General features: G+C 43.9%; 1 protein-coding gene across 2 annotated transcripts in view; it reads right to left on the reverse strand.

The window, feature by feature from the left end:
• LOC5512020 overlaps positions 1-26,091 on the reverse strand; it is a 73,228-nt gene that overhangs the window by 19,867 nt on the left and 27,270 nt on the right. Inside the window, exons 22-53 of one of the 2 annotated variants that reach the window (XM_048727350.1) lie at positions 24,751-25,088; positions 23,543-23,795; positions 22,969-23,199; positions 21,904-22,227; positions 21,438-21,593; positions 20,735-20,994; positions 19,995-20,277; positions 19,510-19,654; positions 19,056-19,105; positions 17,916-18,082; positions 17,525-17,686; positions 16,821-17,073; positions 16,270-16,379; positions 15,648-15,966; positions 15,137-15,265; positions 14,514-14,669; positions 13,895-14,134; positions 13,132-13,452; positions 12,322-12,522; positions 11,256-11,467; positions 10,753-10,875; positions 9,721-9,973; positions 9,027-9,263; positions 8,148-8,471; positions 7,391-7,543; positions 6,117-6,680; positions 4,856-5,050; positions 3,918-4,255; positions 2,648-2,900; positions 1,665-2,222; positions 973-1,131; positions 175-738 (exon numbers count right to left, since the gene is read on the reverse strand). In XM_048727350.1, coding sequence (XP_048583307.1) covers positions 175-738; positions 973-1,131; positions 1,665-2,222; positions 2,648-2,900; positions 3,918-4,255; positions 4,856-5,050; positions 6,117-6,680; positions 7,391-7,543; positions 8,148-8,471; positions 9,027-9,263; positions 9,721-9,973; positions 10,753-10,875; positions 11,256-11,467; positions 12,322-12,522; positions 13,132-13,452; positions 13,895-14,134; positions 14,514-14,669; positions 15,137-15,265; positions 15,648-15,966; positions 16,270-16,379; positions 16,821-17,073; positions 17,525-17,686; positions 17,916-18,082; positions 19,056-19,105; positions 19,510-19,654; positions 19,995-20,277; positions 20,735-20,994; positions 21,438-21,593; positions 21,904-22,227; positions 22,969-23,199; positions 23,543-23,795; positions 24,751-25,088 — 8,031 coding nt within the window. The remainder of the gene's footprint in view (positions 1-174; positions 739-972; positions 1,132-1,664; positions 2,223-2,647; positions 2,901-3,917; positions 4,256-4,855; positions 5,051-6,116; positions 6,681-7,390; positions 7,544-8,147; positions 8,472-9,026; positions 9,264-9,720; positions 9,974-10,752; positions 10,876-11,255; positions 11,468-12,321; positions 12,523-13,131; positions 13,453-13,894; positions 14,135-14,513; positions 14,670-15,136; positions 15,266-15,647; positions 15,967-16,269; positions 16,380-16,820; positions 17,074-17,524; positions 17,687-17,915; positions 18,083-19,055; positions 19,106-19,509; positions 19,655-19,994; positions 20,278-20,734; positions 20,995-21,437; positions 21,594-21,903; positions 22,228-22,968; positions 23,200-23,542; positions 23,796-24,750; positions 25,089-26,091) is intronic. The other variant, XM_048727351.1, reaches the window with a different exon arrangement.

Here is a 26,091-nt window from a genome sequence, read left to right on the forward strand (position 1 = left end):
AATATTGCAATAACTCTCATATATCAGGCGATGGAATTTAGTGCTTTCTCTCACTTCTCAGACTTTCTTTAACTTCTCAGACTTTCTCTCACTTCTCAGAAATTCTCTCACTTAGACTTTTGTTAGGATGACAAGATAGCGGCTGGCTGAGAGTCTTTAACACTGATTTCATACCTTGGCACATCTGCGCCTCTATCGACGGCCATAGCGCATCCAACTCGGCAGGCGAATTTGCCGAGAAAATGAAGCGATTTTCAGAGGCGAGTTCAGCGAGAGATGCTTGATCTGCGTTACTGTTCACTCCAATCGCTATCATATTCACTCCAAGATCAGTCAAGGGCTTGGACGCCTTCTTCAGGTCGTCTGCAGTCCCGGTATTTGCGCCCGCAGAGAAAAATATCACGAATCGAGGATGTCCCTGCCTCATGCCACCTTCCAAGCTGAACAAATCGTTCTTCACCGCCATTGCGGCGAGGTCGTGTCTCCGTGCCTGCACTCCGGTTTTCTGGATTCCCTTGATGGCGGTGCGGAGCTTGGCTTCGTCAAAGTTCTGTTTGAAGTTCGCAAGAGTACGTGCTTCTTGGCCGTAGGTTGTAATGCCGAAACGGATAGAGTTCTCAGAGTCGGAGAATTGGTTGACAAGTGTAGTGACGAGGCTCTTGGTCTTTGCGAGATCCGCGTCGCTCATTCCGTCTGAGGTGTCAACCGCCAGCGCCACGTCCATCGTAACGAAACAGTCTAGAATAAACATAACATCGTTTTGCGACATAGAGACACATAAAATGTCGTAACAAAGTATAAGGGTCTATTGACGACAGTCTGGGGCATACATATCGCCCTAATTACGCAGGGTGGCTTAACAAAAACATTCCGTTTGTTGGAAGACAACACAACACAACCGACACAACAAATCACAACACAATGAAACGCAAAGCAACAAACACACACCATGGAGTACAGCAAGTTACTTACTCTTGACTACAGGGCGGCAGATCATGTTGCCACTGGCGCATCCGCTTTCACAGCAAACTTCGCCCGCTTTACAGTCCTGGTCCACTGCACATTCGTCTGCACCGTCTGTTGAACAGTTGCTGGCGGGTGGCGGGAAAGCTGGACATTTTCCATAACGTCCTACAATACAAAATGGAAGTTATTTATTTATTTAATTATGATTGAAGTCTTATCAGATGTGCGTCACGCGGAGTGCGTGACAGATCGCGTGAGTAGCCGTTACGTAGATATAGTTGTCTCCAAAGCAGATAATAAGGAATAACATTTTGAGCAATAACTCGATCTTAAACTTGAAATACGATGCGACGCGCATTCATTTCCGTGTACGTAAATCTTTTTGTATTTAGAGTTATTTTAAAGCACTGACAAAAGATCTTGTCAACCACCTACAAACAAAGTTCTCTACGTTTATTTCAAATTGAAAAAGTCATTACAACTTCCTCAAGCCGATGGAAACGGATTCTTTCTCACACTTGTTATTTTTCAAGAATAACAAAATGGTGACTGACGACAGAGACACTTCAGTTATACCTCGTACGCCCTTTTCTGCTGTTTGCTTCATTTTGCTTTACTCAGCGCGCTGCTCTCCTACATAACCTTTTAAGGTAATGAAAAACTCTGTTTTCTTCTTTATTTCACACCACATTACCAACCTTTGCAAACAGTCTCCACCGTATCCAACAGATTAGCTCCAAGCACGTCAGCATTCCCATGGACCAAGAACTTTCGAGTAGGCTGCGACGCCGACAACTTGTACAAGTCCTTATCCGCTCCCTCCAGCGCCAGAACCAGTAGCCTCACTCCCATGCTCTTCAGCTTAGCAGCCGCCCCTGCGATGACATCATTGGGCACTGACGCTTTACCAGGCACAAACAGGACAAATGTTTTGGGTACGGTTTGGCGGACACCTCCGAAAACCGTAAACGCGTTATCTGCCGCCAGCTTGATGGCGGATGCGACATCGACGCCGAGACCTGCACTTTGAAGGTTGGAAATCTCTGATTGGATCTTGTCGCGGTTGTACTCGGTATCAAGGTGAAGCGGCATCTCGGCACGGTCGCCGTACTTGATCAGCCCAACGTGCACTTTACGGTTGTTGACATTGAATTGGCGCAGCATGGAGCCAAAGATGGACTTGGCGGTCTCTAGCTGGGGCTTGAAAGCGCCAGATGTTGGGATGCCAAACACGATGTCCATAGGGACATCACAAGCTGAAGACAGAACATTGGAGTTCCGTAAATAAGAGCAACATGGGGACCAACAAAACTCTGCTCATACAATGATATTTAAACAAGGGTAACATGGATACCTACATAATTCTGCTCATACAATGAAACTCCGTTCACAAGGGCACCGTGGGGCCTACATAATTCTGCTCATACAATAAAACTCCGTTCACAAGGGCACCGTGGGGCCTACACAATTCTGCTCATACAATGAAACCCCTTTTACAAGGGCAACTCTGCTCATACAACTGGGCCTCGTTAATAAGAACAACGTTCGGATCTTCAAAACTCTCCCCATACAATAATACCTCGTTAATAAGGACAGCGTTGAGACCCAGTTAAAGCACCACTGATCGGAGGCTTGGGCTACCTTTGGTGGTAAAAAAAGGAAAGAAAAAAACACTTTTTACCCTTAATATCAACAGGTCCAAGGCAAATAGCGTTCGTCAAGGCACGCAAGTGGGGCCGCAAAGCATCATAGGAAGACGTCATGAATACATTCTTCTCGACAACATCAGACACGATCTTCTTGATGGCAGGAAGGTCGCCCTGTCCCCCAACGGGCACTGCGTACAGACCAACCTTGTCCTGCTTCAGCTTGGAGGCAATGGCAGCGGCTTTAATTGCGTCCGTCATCTTGCCGGATCCGATGATCACCAATCGCTGATGATGAAAGCGATGAGAGGGCGTGAGATAATAATAATGATAAAGATGGTTTTGAAAATCATGAAAGTAGTGATGATGATGACGAGGTTATGACGCTAATTGGAGTGGTGTTGATGGTGATGATTGTTGTTGTTGTAGAATCTGATTGTTGATGATAGTGATGATGATGATGATGATGATGATGATGATGATGATGATGATGATGATGATGATGATGATGATGATGATGATGATGATGATGATGGTGGTGATGATGATGATGATGATGATGATGATGATGATGATGATGATGGTGATGGTGGTGATGATGATGATGATGATGACGGTGGTGTTGGTAGAAATGTTGATGGTAATGGGGATGTTGGAGTTGTGGTGGTTATGATAGTGCAGTTGGGGTCGATGGTAATGGTGGTGATTTTGCTGGTGGCGATGATAATGATAATGGTGGTGGTAGTGATAGTGACAATGATGATTAGGTAGTGCTGTATTCCAGACCTGGGACTCTCTTTGCGCTCTACATTCTGGCTCGCGAGCTAGAATGTCGAGCGCTAAAAAAATTCCAGGTCTGGACTAGTAGTGCTGCCGATGATATGATAATGATACTAATAATGGTGTCTATTATTGAATTAGACAATAATTATGACAACGCATCAATGATTGTATCAATGAGAATAATGACAACTTGAATGATCATGAAAATAATAAAAATGGCAAAGATAACATTTCAAGAGGTGGTTTTGTTATCGAGGATTAAAGCTATTTTTATTTATACAACGACAGCATCTGCGCGCGCTCCACGAAACTAGATTGTACCGTAAAAAAACATTTTTATTTTTGTATAAAATAAATAGATTGCACGCGAAAATGAGATATATTCGTTAAAGAAATGATTGTGTAAAGCTGATAATCATAATAACTGTAATTGTGCGTAGATGTCTCATTTTTCTATGATAATAGTGATGCTTTTATTCAAGTAAAATGCTGATAATTATAATAATAAATAATAAATCGAACCTTTTTGGACCTCAGACGTGCTCCATTCTGCGTCTTAAACACCTCGTCCAGGGCGTGGCCCAGCCCCCTTCCAATATCAGGGGCATCCCCCCCTTGAAAAGTGGCGAACTCTATCCTTGACTTGATACCATCTTTACTCAGAGCCCCTCCTTTCAGCGTGTTGAACATAAAGTCGATCTTTGTGCTTTTACCAGACGTGATCACGGCGAACTTGGTATCTCCAATGTTGAAGGCATCCACAAGCTGACCAGCGAAGGTTTTCACCTTATTGAATCCGTCTAATCCGACCGCATTTGAAGAGTCCAGAACCAAAGTGATGTCGAACTTCCCTGCGCATTCTGCAGGTGGAAAAAAGACTCGAAAGACGAAAAAGAAGTTGCGAACAGGAATAAAACTCCAAAGAGTGCTGTCTGTTACAATGTCTCGAGAACAGCCCTGAAATAACAGGTATGAAGTCTGCATTGTGACATACTTACATGTTGCATTCAGGTATTCGATCCTTTGGAATCTAGACCTGATATGATATCTGAAAGTCGATAAGCGGTGCAAGAGTGCAGTGCTGTGGTGCGAGGGAAAGGTGCAGTTGTGCAAGCGTGCATGTGCTTTTAGGTAAGCAATAAGGGTTATCAAAGCCAGGCCAAACAACCGCGTGTAATTGTTAAAAAAGTCTCCGGCTCTGGACTTTCCGCAGCCATTTGCTCTGGTTTTTAGGGACAGTAACGAAAACATATATGATAAAAGAATTCAAATTGTCTTTAGCCAAGTCGATCAAATATTACAGAAACTGGATCAAAACATTCGTCATCGGAAAATTTTAAGATGAAATAACAGGTGTATACATATTTACACCCGCAATATGCCTTCGTAGCGCTGTTCTCTAATAAGTCAGCGCTTTTTAAATAAACTAGTTACTCAAGACGCTTTCTGCGCATGCGTACCATTTGGAGGCTCTCTGCACACGGTTCTCCCGCATCCGTCAGCGCAGCACCTCGTCTCACCCGGGCAGTCCCAGTCGTTCTCTTTCTCGCTCCTTCCTTCTTTCCCCGCCACCGAGTCACCGCAAGGTATATCTGATGCTGGGATCTCTGACCCACACTCGGCGCTCTTAGCTGGTGGACACTGGCCGGGCTTAACTGAAACGTTAGGCTTGAGTAAGAAAAAATCTACAATGCCCATCCAAAATATCCCTGAAGCCCGACCTTCCATCAATTGGCCTGACGCAGAGAACTCGTGGTGGGATGCCTCATGGGGGCGTGTTTTCATTTGCCAATTTCGGTAGCGAAGTTGTGGTGCGACACGCGCTACCGTGGCCACGAAAACAAAGTCAAATTAACATGAGAGATTCCCTGTTTCGATTAACACGTGTCTCACTGTGTTCCGATGTGTACCGAAGAAATTCTTTGCCCAAGCTGATTGGCTAGTGATATTGATGCCAATCACATCTTCATTGGCTTACTTCACAAAACTGTCAAGGTTGCCACGGTAGCGCGCGTCGTATCAGATAGCACGTTTCTCGTATCCCCATTGGCTTACTTCACAAAACTGTCAAGGTTGCCACGGTAGCGCGCGTCGTATCAGATAGCACGTTTCTCGTATCCCCATTGGCTTACTTCACAAAACTGTCAAGGTTGCCACGGTAGCGCGCGTCGTATCAGATAGCACGTTTCTCGTATCCCCATTGGCTTACTTCACAAAACTGTCAAGGTTGCCACGGTAGCGCGCGTCGTATCAGATAGCACGTTTCTCGTATCCCCATTGGCTTACTTCACAAAACTGTCAAGGTGGCCACAGTAACATGCGTCGCATTGTAAAGTTTATTTCTGCATTTCTTAATTTTAAGAAAGCAGTTTAGTACTAGAGAGTCGATTACTCGAGTTTACAAGATTTTAAAGATTGTAGTAAATGATCGCAAATCAAGTTATTCTTGGAAATGGCACAGGGAGCCCAAGTTCATAGTTTCAGCTTTTTTTTAGTTTTATCAAAACTTCACCTAGCTGTTAGAAGTGATAAATGACTCGTTACAGAGCATTGTGTAGTTTAAGGCAGAGTCGGTCAATTTTTACGAAACGCAGGGAGGAGTAAAGTGGTCGCTTGTAATAGCTAGATAAACGATATGCGTTTTTACTGTAAATTTCCCACAATTCTAAAGAACTACGAGCTGTGATATTGGGCTCCCTGTGGATAATGGTTGTGACTTACCTGAGCATAGCTCTTTTTCCACACGTGACCAGAGAGTCTTTAGCTCCTCGGGAGAAGACGCCTTGAACGCTAATCGATCCTCACTTGCCAGTGAAGTAAGGAACGCCGTTTCTACATTGCTATTGATGCCGACCGACACAATCTTAACGCCGAGCTCTCGTAACCCCTTTGATGCTGTCGCCAAATCTTCGGAATCGGGCGAGGAGTCTCCGGCGGTAATCACGATGACGTGCCGTGGGTGGCCTTGTCTCATCCCTCCTTCCAAGCTGAATATATCTCTCTTGATCTGCTTCAAAGCGACATCGATCCTTCTAGAGGGTTCTGCACTCTTCTTAATGTCTTTAATAAGTTGCCGGATTTGTGAGTCTGTTTTAAGGCCGTTGAAGTTGGCGAGTGTTTGGGAAGAGTCGGCAAATTGAAGGACGCCGTAATGAATGCTGTTCTCGGCGCTTGAGATCGAGTTTACTACCTGAGTAGCGAACTTCTTCTCTGCTTCGAGGTCCTCGTCAGAGACGCTTGCTGAGTTGTCGATAGCAATGGCGACATCCATGGTTACGAAACAATCTACGGAGTCACAAATACAAGGATGAGTCATTTACGTTAGTTTAAATAAAAGAACGAACATGTAACACGGGACTTGCGCTAAAAGATCACGTGATTGTTTGCGGTTGGCAAACTAGCGCGCGCCCAGGCTTTAAGCGGCAAAATAACAGCAACAAAAACAACCTATTTAGCGCTTAGGAAAATAGCCAGAATGTTTTTCAGAAAGGGTTTAGTTTTATTTAGATTTTTTCCGTCGTTCTCTTGTGACGGGAGCAGTGATTTCTGTGATTGTTTTGGTTTGAATTTGCCACCCAGAAATGTCACGGGATCTACATTTCCCATGTTTCTCTGAGTGTTCAATTAAGATACGAGAAATGGTCCATTCTCAGAGTAGTTCGAGTACAAAAGCGAGGCCTCGACAGGTTGGAGTTGGTTAACAGCCGTTTTTATATGAAGAGAGCATATTCGGTGTCCTAATAATAATGCCCTTAGAATAATCCGGTTTAAGATGACCACCTACATTATATATCCAAAACAGCACCTCTATATGACGAACAAATTCAGTGCTCATACGGTTAATTTGCTTTGAATAATCCTGATTAAGGAGAACAGTTACTCTTGACCACCCACATTGTACAGTATATCCAAAACAGAACCTCTATATGAAGAACAAATTCATGGCCCATACGGTTAATTTGTTTTTAATAAACCTGGTTAAGGAGAACACTTACTCTTGACTTGCGGTCTGCACTCCCTGGCACAGCCTCCAACACAGCAGACGTCGTCGCCCTGGCACTCTCCGTCGGTCGCGCACTCGTCTTTCGCCTCGGGTGGGCACTCTGGAGGTGCAGGAGGTGGGTACGCGGGACACTTGCCGTAACGAGCTAGATGAAACAAAAACAGCACGCGTCTACAAACAAGGTGTAGTGTGATCTGCATAGGCATTGTGGAAACTATAAAAAAACGTCTTTATTTTGATGGAAAAAGAAACAAAAGTGAAAAAAATGAACTTCTCCCTCGAATATTCAAATGATTTATAAATCGCTTCGTGCGCTTTTTTATTTATCTACCTCAGGTAGATAAAACCCCTCTAAACTGTAAAAAGTCTAAAGAGCACTATTCCGTCACACCTTTGTGAAACATAAAGAAACCTGAAAATACACATAAAAAGCGAGAAATGCTGAGAAAATCTGAGAAATGCATCTCCAAAATAAGCAGACGCAAACGGATCCCTGCTCATACTCGGTATAAGGCTAGAATGACTTAATAATGGCAGCTCTGAGGCTTCCCAGGGTCGTAGCAGGGGGTGGGCCGTGGGGGCATGCGCCCCCCCCCCCCCCCCCCAAAAAAAAATCAGAAACAGAAGGAAATGACCAGTAGGGGCATGTGCCCCCCCCCCCCAAATATTTTCTTAATGTTTCTGTATTTTGCACCCCCCCCCCCCCCCCAATCGTACGTGGCCTGCTACGGCCCTGCTTTCCAATGCACCTTTGCAAATGGTTTCCACTGCATCGTACACCTGGGCGCCGACTTCGTCAAACCCCCCGTGCAACAGATGCTTCCTGGGTGGCTGGGTTGAGAGCGTAGAGAAGGCCGCCTTGTCCACCCTATCCTTGATCCCTACGATCATCAGGCGCACGCCAATGGACTTGAGTTTCTTGACGGCTGCTTCTATGGCATCCCGAGGGGTGTCCGCCTTGTCTGGGACATAAAGGACGAAGGTCTTGGGCGCCGTTTGACGCACCCCCCCGAACATCGTGAAAGCGTGGTCTGTGGCAACTCGCAGGGCGGCGCCAATGTTGAAGCCGCTGCCTGAAGAAGAGGGAAATGGAAATGCAATTTGATAAAAATTAGAAAACAGCTTACCGGAGGCCAACATCGAATGCTGTCGAGGAAACTTTAGAATTTGAAAGAAACACCCCTAACTTACCCGGTTTTAATGACTCCTAACTTAGAATAGAGCCTTGAATACGGATAGGACCTTAACTTAAAATAGAGCTTTGAATACGAATAGAAAGAACGCAGAAATAAATAAAGTCCGATGAATATTCCCCGAACCGTTGAAATCTACCGCCAACCTCATTTAGATCCGTAGAGCGGGATAAGTAGCATCACAGTTTTCCAGAGTTTTCTCAAAGCGACTTCTATATCAATCAAGTAACTTATATCCTTCCGCCAGCCCTAATAGGCGTCACACCAATATCCCAAGAGATAAACGCCACAGCGTCTAAACAAGCTATGTTTTTTCATACATTGACAGGACACTGGGGAGAAAATGGCGGTCAGAAGGGAATAAGAAGTATCGCAGTTATCCAACACTTCAGCTGCAAAGAGTGTTATTAGATTTGTCAATCTATTTATCCTTACCAGAAGGTTTTAGGTTCTCGATAGTCTCGATGAGCTTGTTCTTGTCGTATGCCTTGTCTAGAGCCACAGCCAAGCGCGCATTGTTGCTGTACGGGACGAGACCCACATGGGTCAAGCGGTTGGACACGCCAAACTGCTTCGTCATGCTCGTGAAGAAGTCCTTGACTTTGTCGAAGTCTGGGCCGAGTGAGTTCGACACAGGGATACCATACACAACATCCATAGGGATTTTGCATTCTGTAAGATGCATTTAGGGGCATTTAGGGGCATTTAGAAAACGGGAAATCCTAAAATGGTGATGAAGAAGGGGAAACAAGAAGGTGAAAAGGGGAGAGAAGTTTTAGGAAAAAGAAAGAAAAAGTGAAAAACAACACCACAAACAACAATTCTATGCAAAGTAATGTTATGAGACGAACCAGTATGCAAAATAACAACAATGCGTAATAAAAATCGATACGAAAAAAAAACAATGGTATGGATAAACAATGCTACAAATACATTGGTATGTATTATGAAAAAAGAAATATAAAGAAAAAAAATAACAAAATTTAAGGTGTATGTGGTGCTCTTTAACACCAAACATAAAACACAATAAAAGGATAGTTTTTTAAAGAGAATAGAAGTCTTTTGTTTAAAACAATTAGAAAATAATGTTAGAGGCCAAGCTGTAATCAGCTAGTACGGGAGCTGGTACCTTTCAATTTTTCAGCACCATCACAGATCGTTTTCGTCAGCGAGCGCAGGTGGGGCCGCAATGCATCATAGGATGACGTCATAAACACGTTGTTGTCGACGATGTGTGAGACGATCTTCTTGAGCGCCGGGATGTCTGGGTTCTCCCCAACTGGGACAGCGAATACGTCCACTTGGGCTTGCTTGAGGGCTCCTGCCAGTCGAGCAGCCTTCGCGGGGTTCTGGAACTTTCCGGTGCTAATGATGACCAGAGACTACGAGAGCAAACAAACAAAATAAATACAATCAACAATTCTGGTACATCTAAATAATATATTAACAATCAAGAATACTAAAACTGCCGCATTAATTCGAAAGAATTAAGAATACTATAAAATACCATATTGCAACAGACAACACCCCCAACAAGAAAACGTTTTGAGGGAAAGGTACCGATGACTCTTAGTTTATCTTTTCAGAGATTTTCTCCATTGAACAAAGATGGTCACATTCACTTTTCTCTTCTGATTACAAGTCATAAAGATTACGAAGCACCTGCGGTACGGCAACCTTACCTTGTGTGTTTTCTCTTAGCAAAGAATTTTGTATTTTGCAAAGTATTTGATAATATATTGAAACAAAGTTCTTATTCCTCTATTGCAACTAAACCATTATTCTAATAACCAAGAAAAGGGGATTGTTTTAGCTCAAAGCGATTTCTGGATCAATCAAGTAACTTTTCTGACAAACGCCACCCTGAATACAGTAGTTATATATCAGCACCAACATATAAGCACCAGGAAATGAAGAACCTGTTAGGCTAAAATTTTGTAACTTATACACCATTCATATAAGAACTTTACAGTAAATGTATAAGAAATTGTCCACAAATGTGAAGGCTAACTTTGTAAATAGCAGGTTCTCATATGTGGGGTGCTACTGTAGACGTAACAGCTAGATCCCGAGAAGTAAACGCCACAGCATGTAAACAAGCAAATATTATTTACAACACTTTGGCACGGACAAGAAAATGGCGGCGTCAGAGATCTATTACCTTGTTAGCACTTGGTCTCATCTCTCTGTCAGTGTACACCTCCTTGACGGCGACCTCAAGCGCATCCGCTGTCGACGAGGCTCCACCCCCTCCAAACCTCACCCTGTCAATCGCGTTTTTCACCTGGACGTTAAAGTAGTTAATCTCGTAAGACATATGGTGGATTGTAAACAAAGAACTTGTCATTTTGAAATAACTGTACAAGCTCCATAGTGAAAAGGAAATGAAAAAAAGAAAGGTCATTATCTAGCTTTCCCGGCGAATGTCAATGGAGCGGTAATCTCTTGTTTTCCTAAATGGTCTGAAAGAGCCTTGGCGAGCGCACGGGAAGCCTTTGATGTTCTATAACGTTATAGCCTGGATCTAGCCTTTTCAAGATGGCTGTCCGCGAAAATACCAAATATAATACAGTATACGCAAGTTCCAAATATGGTATGTCACATGGCCGAGCGAGCTGGGAAAACGACGTTGAAAACTTAAAAAAGTGCAGGGTCTACACTTACCTTGTCGCTATTGACTCCGGAAATCCCTGTGAGCTTGAGGTCAAGCTTGGGTTTCTCGCCATACGAGATGAGAGACACACGCGTACCCATATCACCGACATTAAACGCATCGACCAGGTTCTTAGCGAACGTCTGCACCTTCTTAAATCCTTTCTCAGTGACGTCATCAGAGGTATCCAATAGCAGCGTGAGATCGAACTGACCGTTACAGACTGAGGACAAAAATAAAGACTTCGACAACAAACATTAAACGTAGAAAAATACGAAGGGGGGGGGGGGGGGGGTGCAGGTGCTCATTAGTTTTTAGAGATAATGTTATTTTGTCTTACAGTATCTCAATTTTGAATATAATTTGTTGTACCTGAACAAAATACACTAAAATGATACTATATCAATTGAAGGAGTTTACAAGTGACGTTGATTTGTTGTTCGAAGGCTTTTCTTAGATCCCTGACTGGCTAAAAGCGCTCACCGGCTGTTCAGATTGATCGCACTTGAAGTTATTTGTGTTGGTTAAGGTCACGTGTTGATGCATTACGAGAAGTCTAAGGGCAAAATTTGAAAAAGAAGGTAAAAAATAAAAACCCGCGTTTTTGTGGCTCTCCAGCTCATTTCGCTTCTGATTCAAATATTCCCCTACGACGTAGTAGTCAGGATGTCAGTTCTTAGATGTTAAGAGTCATCATAAAAAGACGATGAAAGAAAGAACAAACCTTTTGGCGACTACAAATAAATGGAATATATGTGTTTTAAGCCTGTTTAACCCTATACCTTGATTCGGCTACGTGTTGATGCCTCACAATATGTCACTCAATACAATGCAAGCAACTTAAGGTAACGCTTTATATAATTTCTTAACAAAACGTCACAGAAAATGCATATGTCGAGAAACGTTTAAAGATGTGCAACGCAATTCATATGGAACGGTCATGACACGCCACTCACGCAATCTCTCACAATCAAAGTTAAAACTGTGAACTCAACGTATCACCTGCATGTCACACAACCCTTCAACATCCGTCACGCATTGTTTCAAACACTTTACGCCGAATCACGTGATCATTACCGTTTGGAGGTTCCTTGCAGACCGAGTGGCATCCATCGTCGCTCTTGCAGCACCTTTGTTCTCCAGGGCAATCCCAATCGTTTTCTTTGTCGGTCCTGCCTTCTTTACCCGCCACAGACTCGCCGCACGGGATCTCTTCAGGGGGGGCATCTCCGCAGGATCCGCCCGAGGGAGGGGAGGGTGGACACTTGCCAGGCTTTGCTAAAATATTTAGTTAGAGTGTTTGATTAACTTTCATAATATAGGCGGGTATGTTTTTTAGTGTATACTATCAGGAGGGTCAAAACGAAAATGGCAACACGCCAAAACGCGGCTGTTTTGCTTTTCCGTAGATCGGTAAGAAGCGTGTTTTTCAAAAACATGAACGGAATTACGCGTTCCCTAGAGGTTCACTCAGGCCTATATATTTAGCTAATTACATTCGCCTTTCACTTGACCTTACCAGTTTGCATAACGCGTCGTTTTTCCCGGGGTTATTTTCCCCAGTTTTCTGCTAGCTGATACATGAACATGTTTGCATATTTTGCATTACGCCCCACCTATGGGTAGGGCGCCATCTATCATACTCCTTATGACCTATGTCGTGCGCCATCCATCATACTCTTTATGACCTATGTCGTGCGCCATCTATCGTACTCCTTATGGCCTATGTCGTGCACCATCTATCATACTCCTTATGACCTATGTCGAGATTAAGCACAGAATACCCCCACCTATGGGTAGGGCGCCGTCTATTATACTCCTTATAACCTATGTCGTGCGCCATCTATTATACACCTTATGACCTATGTCGTCTCATAATAGACTCACGTGAACACATTTGCTTCTCGATATCATTCCACAATGTTCTGAAGTCTTCAGGTTTGTTTGCAGTAAACTTGAGATTAGGCTCGGTCGCAAGCTGCCTCAGTGTATCATCGCCCACGCCGGCATTAGTACCGACTGCAATTATCTTTACGCCAATATCAGTAAGCTCCTTAGACGCTTTCGCTAATTCTGCTGAGACCGCGGCACTTGCACCGGAAGTGATAACGATAGCAAAACGGGGTCTCCCTTGGCGCATGCGTCCTTCAAGGCTGAAGATATCTTTCCTGATACCCTTGAGTGCTGTGTCAAACTTTCTGTCGCCATCTGGAAATAAGATTGAAATGTTGTCATTGTTTTGTAGAACATAAAAGCTTACAAGAATTCCATCTTCTGACACTGTTGAGGATGGTGATACTTGGAAATGTAAGCTATAAAAGGTAAAATATAACCTAAAATTATTTCGTCACATCACATCAGGTCATATCTTTACGATATCTTGTGGAAATTCTAACTAAAAAACCAGCCGCAAATTATCTAAAGAGAGTTAATTCTTATCAAAGTTGTTTGATCTAAAAAACCAAACGCCCCATGAGTCAACTGGTGAGCCAGCTCGTGAATGCAAATGCATTTTCCTAGTTAATGTCTGGATAATGAACTATATTGTATACAGTCTAATAAAAAAGTATAAGCACATAAAGAAGGCTGTAAGCTGATGCTTGTTAGCCAGTCATATAAATAGACAGAGACAGGCACATTTTTACCATACCCAGCTTTTGCATGCCCTTGATAAGGTCGCGGAGTTTCGCTTCAGACGCGAATTTCTGGAATGACGTCAATGTTTTGGTCTCTGCGCCGAATTGCAGGACGCCAAAATGGATGCTGTTCTCGGAATCTGAATTGGAGTTGACGATGCGTGTGACGAAGTTCTTCACATTTTCAAATTCGTCATCCGGGACACTAGCGCTTGAGTCCACCGCAATGGCGATATCCATGGCGACAAAGCAATCTGAAAATGAATGAAAACGTTTGTGTCTACCGGCTGCCATTTTGTCATATTGGAAGTCAAAGCTGAAAGGTGAAAGCAAAATTGAAAGCGCGAGAAGACCAAACCAGCTACTTGGGAGAGCTATTGCGTTTTTAAAATTAAATTGGCTAAATGAAGTATCATTTTTTAGCAGCTAATTAGATATTTTAGGATTCCTCGTAATTTGTCTCCAAGATGAATGAAAAGAAAGAGGCGTCTGACTAGGACATCTAAATCGTAAGCTCTATTTCAAATAGACGCTCTTTTTCAAAAGATCTTATCAAATCGACCACTTAAAAGTGATACCACGGCAAATGGAAAATCTATATCAAGAACGAACCTCATAAAGCCGACCACTTACTCTTGACTCGAGGTCTGCACTCCCTCCCGCACCCTCCGGCACAGCAGACGTCCTCGGGCCCTTCGCAGTCCTCGTCCACGGAGCACTCGTCGTCTTGGTCAGGCGGACACTCGGCAGGTTTTGGTGGAGGGAAGGCTGGGCACTTGCCATACTTGGCTAGAGAATACACCAAGATACATTCACACAGTCATACAATCACAAAGGTAACGTGATGAAGTCTCGGGCTCACTAAAGCCATTCTGGTCAGCCGGTGGCGTTTTTTTAGAAGTGTAGAACCTTTGGCTCTCTACAAAACCTCTATAAAACCTTTGGCTTTCTCTTTGGCTCTGTACGGAAACCTCAACCGACAAAAGACAGAAGCATCAGCTGAATCCGCGCAATTCAACAGGCCAACAGCTTTAAATTATCAGTCACAAGTTTAGAGATACCTCCAACAGACACACTGCTTTACAATTTTGAAATAGATGTTGCGTTGTACGTACGAAATCATCGGAAATTGTTACATAATCGACCGGAAGTAAACGGGTGCCAGTACCTGTTCAATTCTTCGTCTTCTCGGTTAAGGACGTTGAGACAAAGGTCAAGTCTCACCGCACTAAAAAACCTGAATTGGATGACCTTACCTTTACAGATCGTGTTGACGGCATCATACACGGCAGCGTTGATTGCATCAAAGTCTCCCGTCAGGTGGTGTTTGCGGGGGGGCTGAGAGGCAGCTAGGGCGTTAACTGCCGCATCTTTAGGTTTCAGCTCTGAAAACAAACCGAATTAGAATAAAGATTAGTGATGATTGAGGAATTCCCAGCTAATTGTAAAATTAATACGATCGTCGCGGGCATTGGTAAGAACCTTGCTACTTATTCGAAATAGTACCCAGTTATTCCTAAAATGTTTTAAAGAGCTCTTCTCAGCCTTATCATTGTATTGTTTTAATCCACATTGGAAGATAAAATTGAAATCTCTAGAGAACCATGTTGAAACGAAATTTCATAACTCATTCACCAAATTCAATAAAAAAAGAATTATCTCAATAGCTTCCCCAAATCAGACGATACAAACGGATGTTTTTACACGCATGAAATTTTGGCGGCTGAACGAGAAAATTAAAACCTTCAACCGAGTACTAAAGCTTACCAGCAATCATGAGCCTCACTCCCATGCTCTTAAGCTTCTGCGCAGCCGCATTGATCTCTTCCTGAGCTCCTGTCGCGTCACCAGGCAAGAAAAGCACGAACGTCTTCGGAGCCGTCTGCCGAACACCTCCGAAGATGGTAAACGCGTGATCGGCAGCGACTCGGAGAGCGTCAGCGACATTATAGCCGCTACCGGAAGGTCTCAGGTCGTTGATGGCGGAAAGGAGGGCTGGTCTGTCGTAGATTGAGTCGAGTTTTTGCGTCATTGAGGCGGTATTGCTGTACGGTATAAGCCCGACGTGCACGTGTCTGTTGGAAACCTGGGTATGGAATAAGTACGATAAGCAGCGGGAAAAAAATACACAGATTTATTATGTAAGATGACCGTTGTCATCATAGACATCGTTCTCGTAACAAATTGATGGTATGGGCAGATCGACAAAAAATACCTATACTCGTTGTCATAGACTTCGTTGCACCTACCTACCACTCTGTGTCTATCATGAAAAGCATGGCTGGGGGGACTTGGGCGTATGCACCTACTCTCTGTTTTAACTCGACTGATTTGTGCGAGGGGGCAAGTCAGGCTCTTAGGCTCTTCAAGCCTTAATATAAAAACATACCTTGAAAAGTTTGACCATGTTACTGTAGAAGTCTTTGACTTTCTGAAAACTGTCACCAAGTTCTGTAGCGGTGGGTATTCCAAACATCACATCCATCTTTTTGTCACAAACTGATGAGAACATGCAACGATATCAGTAATCATCCAAAAAGATAACGCCAAACAATAGTGAACTGATATAAATAATAACACAACTGAAATTGTAAAAAAAAAACTATGTGGTCAACACCGAGTTGAAGCTTTACGTTTAACGCCTAAAAACTAGAATTGTTTCGCTTTGTTTTCAGAGACTTTTGTAGCATAAAACTTCAACCCTTTTGATATCGCCCCACGATTACTTTTTTTAACAAAAAGGAATTCTTTATGCAAAAAGAATATTCTAATAATAACCATAGATTGAGAAATTACTTTCATTTACTTATTATGCAAAAAGACGTTTTCTTGAACTCAAGATCTACATCTATCTTATTTTTTAAGATGAAATAGACACCAGATGGCCATCACTCCTGGGAAAGTTGTCAATGAGAATTTGTGAAATCTAGTTGTCATTACCTTTGATCTTCTCGGCGCCTGCGCAGATAGTATCAGTCACAGCCCTGAGATGTGGCCGCAAGGCCTCAGGGGAAGTCGTCATAAACACGTTCTTTTCTTCTTTGCGCGACACCACATTCCTGAGGGTCGCGAGGTCGGGTTTGTTGCCAACAGGTACGGCGAACACGTCTACTTGTTGGAGCTTCAGCTGACCAGCCAGGCTGATCGCGGCCGCAGGGTTTTGGAACCGGCCTGTGCTGATGATGACGAGAGACTAGGGTTCATAAAAAATCAGATTAACTTTTTAGCACAAAACATTGGTCGTATGGGGGCAAAACAGAGATTGGTTTTTATGTAAGGAAGAGCCCGAATAGCTGACAATTCACTTGCACACGGTAGAAACGAAGAACTAAAAAAAAACACTGAACATGCGGAATATCCAAAATAATCAGCCAGGTTTATTAAACAATCAACAATTGATCTTTAAGACAAAAAAAAATATTTTGGTTTGAACGTCTCATATTGAGGATAGATAGAAATGGATAAAAAATTGTTTTAAGTTTCGGTACCGGCTGTACGTTTATTCAAACTATGTAATGGCATATTTTATAGAAAAAAAAACGAGATCGTTTGCATAAAATCCATTTCATGGAAAATAGATGTTCTTATCTGAGGACCCCATAACCCCCTCCTCCTCCCTCCCCCTCCCCTGAACGTGTCGTTACCTTGTTAACGCCTTCACGCGCACCCTTTGCGGCAGGGAACACGTCACTGAGGGCAGTTCGCAAAGCTTCGCTTGTAGCGGACGCCCCTCCCTGGTAAGGAACGTTGTCTATAGCTTTTAGGACCTGATCTTTGTCTTTGTAGCGCTTCAGTGAGAAGTCCGCCTAAAAAGAACACAAAAGCGAGATGTCAATCATGTGATAATGCATCGAATTGAACTATGACAGCTGTCAATATTATGATAAATGCGTGCGGCGTTCCTTTTGGCTGTCCGTCATGTGACCCATAATGCAACAGTGCAGTTTTGTCAGCGAGTCACGCCTGCTTCTCTTTCCGGCGTGCTTTCACTGCCTGTCTATTCTCGCGAAAAGCTGTGTGACCTCTCCACCTCACCTTTGCAGATGCGCCATATGAAATCAAGGCAATTTGCGCCCCATTTGAAGACACATCAAAAGCAGAGGCAAGCTGTTTAGCGAAGGTCTTGGCGTATTCGAATCCAGTCTCCCCGATGTCAGCAGACGCGTCCAATAGGATCGCCAGGTCGTATTGTCCCTTACATTCTATAAAAAAAAAATATACAGGGCTTCCAAAGACGTGGGTTAAACAAGTGAGCAGCGCTAGTAAAAATCGGGTTGTCAATCATGTAGTTCGAGTAATACCAAGTAGCTCCCGAGTGACTATCGAGTCCATCCCGAATTAATTCTACCGAGACACATTCTAACACTACCGAGTACGTCCAGAATATTACCGAGTATGTCCCGAGTTAGCCCAAGATAATAGTATTTAAGTACTCCGCATCTTAAAAGAACTGATTCACTCCAAATATCTTATGTTTGAACCCAAAGGTAACATAGAACTGGAGAATATCACTCATGGTCTCCAACATAATGACCAATTCCTTCCGAAATATTATTTCTATCGAATGCAGTATCAACTAGCCGTAGAGGAATTCCTAGGTAACACTGTGGTACTGCAGAACAATACCAAACCTACTTACTCGAGTAGTACAATTGTTAGAAATTTATAGAATTAGCGCTACCTGCATCAAAGACACCTAGCTTGGATAAGTTTTTTTTTTGACAGCCAATTTATTCTCTCCGGCTCTTGTCATATCCAGACTAAACGTCTTTGATACTTCACCTAATTTTTTTATGGGAGTAATTTGCCTTTATTGAGTCGTCTTCTACACGATTTGTAGAGAAACTGTAAGCAGATGAATTAAGAGACTAACCCGGTAATTCCATAGATTTTTCGACATCGAGACCAGCTAAGTTATGCGATGCTCAAACTCAAGTTTAAGACCATAGATCAATTTGTTTGACACCGCTGATTTATCAAATACTGAATAAATCATTATCGTTAGAATAGTTTATACTTTGCAATAGAATGGAGCTGCTTTTCTTGTCGATTGGATTGACTTTCACAGAGATTCAAGTGGATTTAGTTCACTACCGAAGAGTCCTTCAAAGAGAAGGGCAGGCGTACAGCCCTTATTTACTTCTACGGGGAAGATAAGTTGGACTATGTTTTTACCGTTTGGTGGATGACGGCAGACCGAGCAGCCATTGTCATCTTTGCAGCACCTAGAAATAAACCATACGTCTAAGGACACTTCCCTGGTTCTAATCAACGGGACACTAACCAATTTACTCTTGAAGGTTTATAAAATTACCTTTAATCGGTCAGTTAAGTGAATGTTACGCTATGATCTTTTAGCATAAAAAGGATGGAAACGGATCCATAAACGACTTTCTGCACAGTGTGTGCGTTTAATCAAACTTTAAAGATATTTGTTGAGTAGGGGGTCTGGGTGCTGAATAATTTGCTTCCGTTAAAGTGCCTCAGACACATCTAGAATCCAAGTATTGACCAAATTCAATCGTACGTATTGCAATAGCTTTCCTAAATAAGCCGATGGAAATGGATGCTTTCTGACACTTGATGTTTTGCTAAAAATAGCGACTGCCAGAGGCCCTAACGTTCGTACCTCTGCTCCCCGGGACAGTCCCAGTCGTTGACCTTGTCAGCTCGTCCTTCCTTGCCCGGGATCGATTCACCACAGGGGATGGCCTCGGCACGAACGGATGCACAAGAACCACCGCCACTTGTCGGGGGACACGTGCCTGGTTTGGCTTTTGAAGAAAGCGAGTAATATAAGGTTACTTACGTAGCTTAGACAGTAGCGGATCTAAGGGAAGAGTTTAGGGGGTTTAAACACCCTTTTGGGCTGCCAGAAAGCCATATGTAACAAAAACAATAACCCCCTCCCCCCTTTGTAACTGAGCCAAACCCCCCCTTTAGCGAAAAGCTAGATCTGCCTCTGTTAGACATTTGGCAGGCACAATAACTGACATATTTTCAGTACCCTGCTCCTCTATTAAGCGGCCACATATTACGGTCCAAGGGGTATCAGTTTGATAGAGGGACCATTTCAAAGACACAGTTTTTTTTCTTGTGGTGCGGTTGCCTTACCATTACAAAGCTTCTTCGTCATGCTCACAGCGAGATCTGACAGTTGGCCACCATCAGGCTTGAATACCAGCTCTGGGTCACTTGCAAGCTTCGCAAAGTCCGAGTCATCGGCTCCGCTGTTTGCGGCAACGACGACGACCTTAACACCGAGCTCCCGAAGATCTTTCGACGCCTTGGCGAGGTCTTCTGAGCCTGCCGCGGTAGCTCCGGAAGTGACGACAATCGCATATTTCGGGTGGCCTTGTCTCATGCCACCTTCGAGGCTGAACAGATCGGTCTTGACCTGAGATGGAGAAACAGTTTCTGTATTGGAATCTCTCAGGAAAAACAAAAGCAGAGTTGAAGAGTTCTTCTAACGTTTGGAGCGTTAGCACTTTGTCCTTTCCTCCCACAAAGGTCGAATTTTAATAACGTTTGCGAAACTGCTCTGCTTCCAGGCGTACAACTTGCTACTTCAAACCGTTGTTGCTTTTTTTCTGCACAGCCTTCGCAGACCAGCTAGTGTTCCAAAGTTTGTTTGAAGTCTTTCTAGTAATACCATTCTCCCTTTCATTCTGAGGCCGGGCTAATCCCTTCAAATTTTGTTACGATTGGCACCAAACTTTGGATTCGCTTAATCAAGACACGAGAATTTTCTGAGTATTGTACAGACACGAGTTCATTCTAAGAAAAAACAAAATGAGGCAAAACTGATACCACTTGTTAAACCTGATTAACCTGTTTTGATACTCCTGTCTTACCTGTCTGAGCGCCACATCAGTTCTGCGGCCACCTGGGGTGGACGCGATACCATCAACAAGCTCCTTAATCTTAGCTTCGGACTGGAAGTCTCTAAAGTTTGTCACAGTGTTGGCCTTCTCGCCGTATGTTAGAATACCGAAGTGAATGGAGTTCTCGGAGTCTGCCATGTTGTTGACTAACTGCTTCACGAACTTCTGCGTCTCCGCGACGTCTCCGGTTGTATCGATTGCGAACGCGATGTCCATATTGACAAAGCAATCTGAGAATATTGAGGCTTAGTATAAGGTGAAATTGAATCAGATCTAAGGTAGGGTATTAAAGGCGAATCCAGAGGGCCCAGATTTTGGAATAGCCCTAAATCGGCAAAGGGAAAGCAGATAGCCATACCCCAATATTTACTTTAATCCCTGTCACACCTCCTACTTGCTTATAGCTTAAGTGACTCATAATGCTCTTCAAGCATACCATATTTCCAGAAATATCAGCGCGCATCGCCCACGCGTCTGTAAAATTCTGCCGCTATCAGCCCTCCCAGTATCACCCCTCCCTGCTTGGATCCTTACACTTGAAGCTTTTTTAAACGGAAGAAAAGCAAACCCTCGCTCTCCTCCGCACCGTTTTGCGCTCACCTTCCCCTCCCTACCAGTCAGCGTGTGTCCCTGTGCACCCCCCCCCCCCCTCCCCTCTTCGACCCCGACTTACTTTTGAAGCTCTTTGTACACGCTGTGCTCCCAGGACACCCGGTAGAACAACACGCCTCGCCCTCATTCGCGCAGTCCATGTCCACCTGGCAGGTGTTTGACGGCTTGTCTGGACACTCGGCTGGCGGTGGGACCTTAGGGCACTTGCCGTACTTGCCTGTAAGATTTTGCTCATATTGATATCAAGCTCATCTAAAGTTTCAATTGACCAAAAGCTGTTCTTAGATTTAGACGGGCGCGAAACTTTTCGGGACTCGCGTCTCCAGCATGGAAACCACGTTTGGATATGGTCAACCTGGTTTTTTACACTGGGGACTGTGAATACCGCTTCTTCTAGGATACGGACGTTGAGCCGGAAGTTCCGTCTCCCCAACCACGTTACAGGGCGTAAGAGAACCACTTAGGGGTTGAAGTAAGTGCTTACAGGCTACTAACCTTGCATGATGCTTGCGCCCGTGAACGCTTACCTGCGCAAATGGTGTCAGCGGCAGCTTCTGTGGCAGCAATCAGGTAGTCATAGGAACCAAAAGGCAAGAACTTCCTTGTTGGTTGAGTACTAACACCGCTCAATAACCCCTTATCAGCTTGACCGTCCAACCCGAATACCATCAGCCTCACTCCCATGCCTTTCAGCTTATCGGCCGCAGCTCTGACGGCAGCGGCTTCCCCGGATATGGCCCCTGGGACCATAAGCACCAGGGTCTTGGGGGATGTTTGTCTGGTGCCACCAAATATGGTAAAAGCGTGGTCTGCTGCGACTGTTATGGCCCTAGCGACATTGTACCCGTTGCCTGTAGACATATCACAAATTTTGTTCATGTAATGCTCCGTGTAAGAACTACTGTAGCATTCCTAAAGGCAACTGCACGCTACATTTGACCTGACGCTGCGTAAGGCCAGTACTGGTTTCCATAACGAGAAGTGCCCAACCCCCAAGCTGGTGAGGCAGGCGCTGAACATTGTCTGACATCTATCCCACAGACCTGCCTAACATGGTTGAACCTTCTGGGGGGGGCTAGCCCCCGTTGGTATAGCTCTCAGGGGTCACGGAGGCACGCAAGCCTCCCCACCACCAAAAGGTATCAGCACTTGGGGTAGAATTAGTTACACTTAACACAATACCATAGGCGAATCTTAGTCCAAACGTTCAGGTCCCCGAAAGGAATTTCACGTTGTGGTTTGAGGTTGGGCGTTATCCCACATTTTCCATCGTTTTCTGACTTCGCCGTCCGTGGGAACTTTATGGCTAAGTTCAAACGTCGTAATATCCAACTGGTTGGTAAAAATTCCAACCAAAATGAATTTCCAAACACAACATATACATTTGCATTGAATTCGGCTCATGGATTGTGTGAATCTTAGCTAGCCTTAGATGCAAAGACGACAACGAAAACAGTAGAAATCAATAGGTGCTTATTTGAATACTGAAAGGCCTCACATTTAAATGCATTCGTGAAAATGAATTTTTAACGGTCACGTAAAAAATCACACAGTTCCACGTTACACTACCTAGTTACGACAGTAGTTGTTACCTTGTGGTTTTAGCATATCAATCTTTTTCATGATGCTCGAGGCGTCGTAATCCCCGTCAATGGGCGTGTCAAGTATCGCAGTGTCGCTGTATGGCATCAGACCGATATGCACCGCGCGGTTGTTCACCACGAACCGACGCGTCAGACTGTTGAAAAGGAGCTTGACTTCGCGCATGTTTGCGCCACTCGCCACAGGGATACCGTACACGATGTCAAGAGGTCGGTCGCATGCTGTCGGAAATTAAAATGTGTGATTCTGTTTAAATTCAGGTCTAGGTCCAAATTTCGGTAGCAACTAGATGTTAAAATCTCACTAGTAAAAACACTGTGTCGCAGAATAAGAAATAAACCATCAACACTTAGAGTCTGGATCTTTCTTGTGTGCCAGCCTGTTTTGGTTTTATTTTGAGTAATAAAAAATAATAAAAACTCGTTATTTTGAAAAAAATTAACTATCCATAGTTTAAAATAAACGTTTCCAATGACTTGTCACACAAGTTGGAACAAGGGCCTCTAACAAAAATCACTCAACTATTTCGTGACTGTCGAGTCTTTTACTACTGCTCTCACATACGTTTGAGTTTCTCGGCGCCCTCGCAGACGCGTTGCGTGACAGCTCTGAGGTGAGGCTTGAGCGCGTCGTAAGATGACGTCATGAACACGGTCTTGTCGTGCTTGTGTGACACAACACGTCTAACTGAAGGGAGGTCCTCGCCACCACCAACAGCCACTTGAAAGACGTCGACGTTGTCGAGGCGTAACTGGTAGGCGTGCCTCGCAGCCTTGTTCGGGTCTGAGAATTTTCCTTGACTGATAATGACTAATGACTGGAAAAAGTCACCAATAGAAAACCAGTTCAAGTAAGCGGGGATACAAAGTCGTTTTAACAAATTATTTTCGCTGCCCATTTTCTCATAAAAATCCCAACCTAAAAATTATATATTATTTAAATACAAGTAATTTGACACATTGAAAAATAATCAACAGCAAAGGAAGATTAAAATCGTTCAACCTTATAAATAGGAGTGTACCGGAAAAAAGGTCGAGTTCATAGGGAACAATGGAAAAATGAATATATATCGTATAGTTTGAATTGTTTTGCGTTCTGGTTATCCGTGTGGAGACAAGGTTAAAATCGAAGGATCGGATACACGACGCACGGTACCGCCCGCAATCGGATTTTATTTTGGGATGCGCGCTACCGTGGTCACCAAGACAAGTAAGCCAACAAGCATGCGAGAATAACAGTTTGGATTTACAAGAACATCATCAGCAGTCCAGGGGCGTAGCCAGACCCCCCCCCCCCCCCCCCCCCCACACACACACACACACATCTAGCAGCCAAAAATACAGTAAATGTATGAGTCATTATCTAAAATACATGAGAAAATGCCTTGAAAGGGCCTTTTGGGTCCCCTCTTGTTAAAACTCCTGGCTACGCCGCTGTAGTAGCATATTCCATCATGTTCTTATAATCATTGAAGCTTTTCTTTGCGAGAGGCCTGGTTGGCTAGTGAGGGTCATGTAGCAGCTCTCAGAAGATTTCACCTCATTGGATTGATGCACCACAGACAAAACAACGGGGAACAATACCATACTACGGGAATACAATAGAACAATGAGGTAATCCAGCCAATTACGTTAGGCCTTACGAGCGGGCTGCTACATGACTGGGTAGTGAAGTTGATGCCAATCAGATAGTTTCTCGCATTCTTATTGGCCTTTTTCACAAAACCGTCGAACTGGCCACGGTAGCGCGCGTGTAACGTTCTCACAACATACTTTATTAGCGTCGTCCCTTGAGCCGAATGGTGGTTTATAGACGTCATTGAAGGCCGTCTCCAGAGCGCTTCCCGTAGAGGACGCACCACCTGGCACGTGCCTCAGCTTGTCAATAGCATCCAAGATCTTGTCCTTTGACGCCATCGCAATCGTGTTAAACCGGAAATTAGCCTTGGCCGAGGCGCCATACGTCACAACAGACACGCGGGTCTTCTTGTCCGAGATGTCAAAGGCGGAGACAAGCTGCTTGGCGAAGGTCTTGACCTTCTCGAAGCCCTCAGGACCAACTTCATCATTCGATTCCAAGAGCAGCGTGAGATCGTGGGTTCCTTTACATTCTGGGGAAGAAAGCGAAGAAGCCACCGGACTTCAAGCAAGGTTTCAAAGTTTACACTACTTTGTAATTTATATGCGCACTTCAATTTTATAAAGTTTACTTGCGCGGTACTAGCCTGCTAACAGAAACTCGAAATGAGTTGGTATTAGCAAGAACTCTCGGAAATAATGTTCGCCCGACCCAGCCCCCCTTCCTTTGTCCGTGCGCCACAGATATACCAAATCCCCACTCCTGGGGGTCCTACATCCTCACTCCTGGAAACAAACTATAGAGCCAATGTAGGCTAGTATAAGATTGTTAAATTTCTAATAACTATATTAACTGGATAACTGACCCTAAATCTAACACTGTATCATAAACATTAGCGCAAGCAAAATAAAACCGTTAGTAGTAAATATATATTTTAGATTATTGCAGCTTTCTAACTGTTCACAATTGATACAGTGCAGTACAGATCACAGTGTGCTATGTGATGATTGACACCTTTCTTAGCTTTTGGATTGGTGTGCTATGTGATGATTGACACCTTTCTTAGCTTTTGGATTGGTGGGCTATGTGATGATTGACACCTTTCTTAGCTTTTGGATTGGTGGGCTATGTGATGATTGACACCTTTCTTAGCTTTTGGATTGGTGGGCTATGTGATGATTGACACCTTTCTTAGCTTATAGATTGGTGTGCTATGTGATGATTGACACCTTTCTTAGCTTTTGGATTGGTGTCTTTTGTGATGATTGACACCTTTCTTAGCTTTTGCATTGGTGGGCTATGTGATGATTGACACCTTTCTTAGCTTTTGGATTGGTGTGCTATGTGATAATTGACACCTTTTTTAGCTTTTAGATTGGTGTGTTATGGGATTTTTAACACCTTTCTTAGCTTTTGGATTGGTGTGCTATGTGATGATTGACACCTTTCTTAGCTTTTAGATTGGTGGGCTATGTGATGTTTGTCACCTTTCTTAGCTTTTGGATTGGTGTGCTGTGTGATGATTGACACCTTTC

Source organism: Nematostella vectensis, chromosome 5 (assembly GCF_932526225.1).
Source record: "Nematostella vectensis chromosome 5, jaNemVect1.1, whole genome shotgun sequence".
In the NCBI taxonomy this organism is placed as follows: domain Eukaryota; kingdom Metazoa; phylum Cnidaria; class Anthozoa; order Actiniaria; family Edwardsiidae; genus Nematostella; species Nematostella vectensis.